A 7,356-nucleotide genomic window follows, 5' to 3' on the forward strand; every position below is an offset into this window, starting at 1 on the left:
GTTCGTGGAAATGAATTAGGATTATTTTGGTACCAATTGCACAATGGACGCACCAGTTTTCGATATATAGCGGTGAGGCGCTTTATCAAGATATTTTGATTCCCTGTATACAATACATAGGAACCCATCTCTACATTTTTATCAATCCACTCATTCATTTTCGAAATATAATCACCACGCTTTACCAAACATGTCGTTTTACCTTCATCTGCTTGTATTATCAATAAATCTTTTTGTTTTTTAATATACTCTGAAGTATAAATGTATAACTGTTATAATACTTGTTGGATTTTACTTGGATTTTGTTGTTTTAACATTATTTCCATAAAATGATGGTAATGAAGTTGCATCTCATAAGGGCTATAACGATTCAAATCAATACATTGGTCGTAAAATATTTCATTATAATTTTTCAATGCTACATAGTAATCTGTGATGGATGGTATTTTCACTGGAATATATTTTGGTCCGAAACTCAACAATACTTGTACTTCTTTAGGCACACGCCTACCACTAAGATTGTAGAAGCCGCCAGGAATCAATTAAGGGTGAAAATGGCATTAAGCTCATCATTAGGTATTTGATCAGAATATAAATTATCCACTATAGACCTATTCAAATTTACCAAATATGGATTTCGGAATGGAGCAACATCGTTGGATGTTGAAAATATTGATATTGACACAGGTGTAGAGTTTATCGGAACAACTCGAGGTGCAGTAGTAGCCATAGAATACGTAATTGGAACATAAGCTAATATGAGAAATATAATAACATAAGTTATAATTGTTATGTGATTATTTGGGTATAGAATTTTAAATTTTATTAGAAGACTTATATATATTATACTTTTAATAAGTAATAATATAAAATTTAAAATACAACAATTAAAATATTTTCTGGTTTGATTTAGATTTCTAACTAAACTTTAAACTTTACAATAATAATTTTTTGGTATGATATGTATATAATATACCTATTTGATGTATTGGTGTTGAATGTGATATGACTATTTGTGGATGGATATCGTTATTAGATGTTTGATCTAGACCAGTCATTTCATTAGGTACTGAGAAGTTTTGATTCATACAATTAGAAGATTGGCGCAGATTTGGTGGTATTTGTGATGGAGGTACATCTTTTATGCAGCATTATGGTTAGTTGATATGTAAAAGAACAAATTTATAGAAATTTTAAAAAAAAATTTCTAAATATTTGTATTCCTTCACTACTTCTAACGCTCCACCATTTAAGTTCCAAATTTCATTCCTTTTAATTCCTTTTGAATATCATAATTTTAGATTTAGAAATATTTATTTTAAGTTTCCATATCATACAGTAGGAATATAATTCATTGATCATAGTTTGCATCTTTAAAGGTGAGTCCGCTATAAGTACTAAATCATCTGCATATAATAGTAATTTAATACATGTACCATTTATTAAGATACCTTCGGAAAGATAATTGTTTAAATCGTCTATGAACAACGCAAAAAGAAGAGGGCTTATCAAGCAACCCTGTTTTACTCCTGTGTTCGAAGAAAACCACTTAGAAAGACTGTTTCCATCCCATACTGCTGCAGTCTTGTTACAATATAACGCCCTCAGTATGTTTATCATTTTTGTAGATACACCATAATTACTTAATTTATAAAACATAGCATCTCTGTCGATAGAATCAAATGCGGCTTTAAAGTCTACAAAAAACACGTACAATTTTTTTCCTTTTTCAACGTATAATTTTGCAATATTTGTCAGAATAAAAACATTGTCCACAGTTGAGTAACCTCGCCTGAAGCCTGCTTGAAATTCACTTAGTAGTTTTTTATCGTCGACCCAACTTTGCAGACGTTGATGTAATATGCCTGTAAAACCTTTTGCTATCGAATTTAAACATGATATTCCTCTATAATTTTTTACTTCATGCGGATCACCTCCTTTAAATAGTGGAAAAACTATTGAATTTTTAAAACATCCCGGTACTTCTGCATTATCGTATATGTAGTTGAAAATCTCTGTAATCCTTGTGATACCTTCAGCTGAAGCATATTTTAAAAATTCTGCTGGAATTCTATCTTCACCAGGCGCTTTATTTTCTTTGCAACGCTCTAAAACCTCTATTAATTCAACTACCTCGATTTTTTTTGTCTAATTCATTGATTTGAGTTAGTGGTTCTGCGTAGCTAAAACGACTTATATTCTTTTATAAGAATAAAATTATATGCTTAAATTATATATGCTTTAATTATATGCTTAAAAGTTTTTCGAAATAAGTACCTAGAACACCAGAATTAAGATGCACTGACTTACTGAAATTTATGCCATTTACTTTACGTACATTATTCCAAAAGCTTTTGGAGTCTTTTACTGATGATAATGATAAGACAAGATCATTAGTGTTTTGGATTCTTTTATTATAGCAAATAATTCTGTAACCGTTTTTGGCTGACTTATACTCATTCCAATCTGAGGCTAGGCCCCTTTTTCTCGCCATCTTTAAGTTATTAAAACAGTTTGTCCTTGCAATTTCACACTCTTTATCGAACCAATCTTTATTCCATTTTCTCTTCGTTGGCCCTAGTTGTAATGGACTAGCAGCTTCATTTATTTCTGTTGTAAGTGCTGCTATCATTTCATCAGCTGTAGCTTCACACATTACATTACTGTTCAATAATTGGTCAAGATTAATCTGATATAAGTTCAAATATTGTTTTTTCCATTTAAGCTTAGGTAGTAGATTCATATTTTTGCAGTAGTTTATATGATTTAATTTAAGCGTTACTTCCACGAGTAGATGGTCAGAGTAGATTTTCTCTTGTATACTAAGTTGCTGTATAATATTTAGAAATAAACCTTTTAAAACACAATAATCAATTGTTGACGTTGCTCTATAACGCGCAAATGTTATTTCGCCCTCTAAATCGTCACTAATTCTACCATTCATTACTGTGAGCCCTAGAGCATTAAACAACTCTATTAATTTTTTTCCGTTCCTATCTAGAGTTAGATCTTTTGCATTTCTTTGTAACTTTGCGTTTCCTTGGGGTAATTCTGGAATAAACTCAATAGCTTGTTCATTTCCTATTCTTCCATTAAAATCGCCTATAACCATCACATTCATATTGTCTATATCATATAGTGCGTCCCTTAAGTCGGTGAAATCAGCATCCCAATTATTACAATTTATATACACTGGAACAATGTAGGCCTTTTGATCTTCCAATTTTAGCTCAACCACCATAAAATTAGCCATCTTATTAAATTGCGCTATTCCATTATCATACACTTTTTTCTTAATACCATAGAGCATTCCACCACTGGCACGCCCCCTGCTGGCTTGTTTTGTTGCAGGCACCCAATGTAAAACATGATTTTTAATTTTATTTACAATGTAGTCTACCTCATTTTCTAAGAAAGTTTCATACAATAAAAATACATCAAAATTATTTAAATAGTTAAAAAAATCATTATATATTAGTTTATTTTTAAGACCTGCTACATTATATGATAAGATTTTATAAGTAAATTCTGTTTTTAACTCTACATTATTTTCTATATGAGCATTAATATTTTCAGTTTCATTATTTCTGTGTTCACAATATCTTAAATATGCAGATTGTGAACTATTTAGTTTTTTGATTTTTCCAATAAATAACTATAGCTTAAATATAAAGTATCTATTCTATCACCATAAACTTTTTTTAGAACGTCATTAGCTGGCTGCTTATTATTTACTAAAATACCTGCGCTGTTGAAGTACATCCATTTGCCGTCTATCTTAATGGACTCATTGCGTACAAATACCTTTTGACCATTGTCCAACGACATGAGCTGCTTTTTCAACTGCATTAAAGCCCGTTTTTTCTGAAGCTGCACCTCACTCAAATCTCTCTCAATATATATCTTTGAACCCACCAGTTTTTTTTTTACTTCTGAGCACCTGCTGCGCCATCTCAGTGGTATCAAGACTTACAACGATGTTCATTTTATTGTTTTTTTCGTACATTAATCGCGTATTTTGAATTGATATATCGTAAAGCCCCAACTTATCATTGCATAGTTTTTTGAATGCGTTATTTGGCGATTCTTCTTTAACCATGCCTTTCACTATCAAGTTTCGCTTTTTCATTTCTATAACTATTTTGTTGAGTTCTTTTCGATCCAGGTCTCTATCTTTTTTTAACTGCTCAACTTTCATCTTAAGTCTCTGGTTTTCGAGCTGCAACTCTTCAATTTTATTCAGCATTTGTTTTTTCATGTCTTCGATGTCTGCTTTCGACGCTAGTTGTTGTATTTTTTTTATTGACTTTGCTTTCACTGCTTTGGATTGTTTTTAAAATGTCTTGCAACGAAATGTCGGGCGATGTTTCAGTCAGTTTTCTTTTTGCGGATTGGCTTATCAAAGACGTATTCGACGATGTTCTTTCCATGTTGAATTAAGAATTAGAGTTTTTAGAAAAAATATATTTTTAATGAAGCTATTAAAGTCTTTTCAAATATTATTGTTTCAACTTAATTTACGGTCTACTTTCAGGTATTTTACAACACAAGCACGTATAGTGGTGACAACAACCCCTGTTCTTAAAAAAAAACAAAAAAAGCTTGATAGTTAGTTTGAAAGCTGGTTTTAAATATCAGAATATAACACGGCGAATATAAATATTTTTCGCTTGTTTTTATAAGGAACTGTAATTCTAGTTCTTGTCTGGCGAAGTCTCACTTTCAAATCATAAAGTACATTTACTTATTTATTTATTTACTTATTTACTTATTGGTTCACTTAATTCACTGAACTCAATAGCACTGCGTTAGCAGACACTTTTAATTCTTAGAAAATTTTCGAGTATCACTAATTAAACACAATTATACTAATAAATTTTAAAATATACCCCGCGCTCGAGAACTTTTAATACTTCGCTTTATTAGGGTTACCAAACCTTTTTCTTTAACGTTGGTGTTATACATAGCCAATTTTTCCGATTTTCCGACTTAATTAGTTGGTAACCTGCATAAATTGCAGAACCATAGGTGCTAGGTTTTTCTTCCGTTAATGAAGTGGGCAATAGTTCGCTCACTATATCACCTCTAAACAAGAGCTATAATATCGACAAACTTAACAGAATTCAGAGGACGGCATGTGTAGGCATCACAGGAGCTTTTAGGACGACTCCTTCGGACGCCCTAAATGTGATGCTGCATTTGCTACCTATTGATCTTCACATTAAAAACATGGTTTGTAATAGCGCTGTAAGACTGAAAGTAACAGGCGTATGGTTAGAACGAACATATGGATATAGTCGGATTCTAGGTACAGTGCCAAATTGTCTGTATAGGATGACATCGGATTATCTGAATCCGTGTATAGACTTCGAAAGGAACTTCCAGACAATATTCCCTTCAAGAAATGAGTGGTAAAGGAAAAATTTCGAAGCAAATTACGATATCTCAATATATACAGATGGCTCGAAAATGAGCGGTGGGGCTGGAGCAGGAATCTTCGCACCATCTAAAAATATAAATATCTCTCTTAGGATACCTAATGAAGCTACGGTTTTTCAGGCTGAAATCCTAGCAATAAAAGAAGCCTGTCGGCAAATTGCAAGCCACATCGAGAACAGATGTAGTGTTGCTATTTTTATTGACAGCCAGGCAGCAATTAAAGCTCTTGAATCCTTTATAACAAAATCAAAAATAGTAAAAGAATGTAGAGAAGCAATCGACGAGCTAAACCGGTTGGCCGATATCACACTCATCTGGGTTCCTGGGCATAGGAACATCGTAGGGAATGAGAAAGCTGATAGTTTAGCCCGCTCTGGTGCCTCCCTAGATGCGTCACTGGCGGTATCAGTCTATATTACCCTGGAGACCATCAAAAGAAGTACCTTTCTTTACTTTCTGCAACTCGCCAATAACAGATGGAAAGCACTAAGGTCATGTGCAACTTCCAGGTTAACGTGGCCCACTTATAATAAAAATAAATCTCTGGAACTCATCAAAAAAGATCGCGTAAACACTGCAAGGCTTATCGCGGTTCTTACTGGTCATTGGTGGTTAGGAACTCACGCAGAGAAACTGCGTATTCCCCATAACTCTCACTGCAGAAGTTGTGGAAACCCGCGGGAGAAAGAAACAATAATACATTTTCTCTGTGAATGCCCAGCTCTAGCATCCAGAAGATATAGGTTCTTTGGAAAATACTTTTGTGATAGTTTATCAGACTGCTCAATGGTAAGGATGAAAGACCTGTTAAATTACCTAAATTCGGTGGGATGGATTTAGTCTCTACTCTTCTATACTAGGGTTCTTGCGAGGAATGTGGTAACAAAACGGCGAAAAATCGCTAATTGAGGTACATTTGAAGTTATCTTATGACCTGCCACTGCAACCAACCAACCAACCATATCAGGATCATCACCTGGTTCTACTCTAGAAGTTAAAACTATTTGAGCAATTGAACCACTTAAGTCATTTCAGAAAATTTTGTGCTTACGTTTTTAAATGTGGACGACTGTGCTAGAATGTCAGATATTGCATTAATCAATCCAGTATTAATAGCCGTGTTTGGCTTGGAATTGAGAAATGACTCTGGCGTCACGTCGTAGGTGAAGGCTAAGTCTTTAGCCTCAGGTCTTCGCGATAGCAAAAATTTAAACCCTAGTAAATTAGAATTTACTGGAGCAGTTGGGGTAGATAATACACTTGTATATCTACCGGGTGAAACATCAGACAATGCATTTTGTATTGCATCTGCTAACACTCCTAGACAAGGGATTTCCTCATAAAGATTATGAGTATTTTCATCAATTGGACCGTAAAAGCCTATTTTACCAGATACTTCATTAGTCGGGAGTGTGGGGAAAGCAGAAAAGCGGTGCTGTCCTAGTTTAGTTGTAATATTTCCAATTCCACGAAGAAATATGGAAATAGGTTCGAGAAGGGTGTAACTTCGATTCTTGGTAGTCTCGAGAAGCCACAACTCTTCCGAGGAGAGATCCTCCTGATTTACACTTTTTAGGTGTACTAACCGAACCTATAGACAAAATGTGTGATAGTAATCCACATATTCAGGCAATAACTCTTTAGTCATTTGAACGTCATCAGTCTTCAGTTGTTGATAGGCTGACCTTGCACCTCAATAAACCCAGTAAGACTAGGAGTAAATTGAATGCGCGAATTTCGTTCTCTGACTACTATGCCAGGGCTAAAGATTGACTCAGCAAATGGATCACCTGTTTTTAAGACTTCGTTTACTGGCGGCCTATTCTTAGCCGGGGTTGGTCTTGGTGGTAGCTTATTTGCTTTATCATCACTCTTCGGTTTGTTGTTTTGACGATGCTTATTGTGTGCATTTGCATC

General features: G+C 33.9%; 1 protein-coding gene across 1 annotated transcript; it reads right to left on the reverse strand.

Moving 5' to 3' along the window:
- Positions 1 to 538: 538 nt before the first annotated feature.
- LOC119666353 lies at positions 539 to 4,129 on the reverse strand. The gene is made up of 5 exons (XM_038075635.1): positions 3,931 to 4,129; positions 2,311 to 3,408; positions 1,338 to 2,129; positions 977 to 1,138; positions 539 to 753 (listed from the first exon to the last, which is right to left on the reverse strand). Exons 1-5 carry the CDS (start codon positions 4,127 to 4,129, stop codon positions 539 to 541), a joined length of 2,466 nt encoding a protein of 821 aa, XP_037931563.1.
- Positions 4,130 to 7,356: the final 3,227 nt, after the last annotated feature.

Source organism: Teleopsis dalmanni, chromosome 1, assembly GCF_002237135.1.
Source record: "Teleopsis dalmanni isolate 2A chromosome 1, ASM223713v2, whole genome shotgun sequence".
NCBI lineage: Eukaryota > Metazoa > Arthropoda > Insecta > Diptera > Diopsidae > Teleopsis > Teleopsis dalmanni.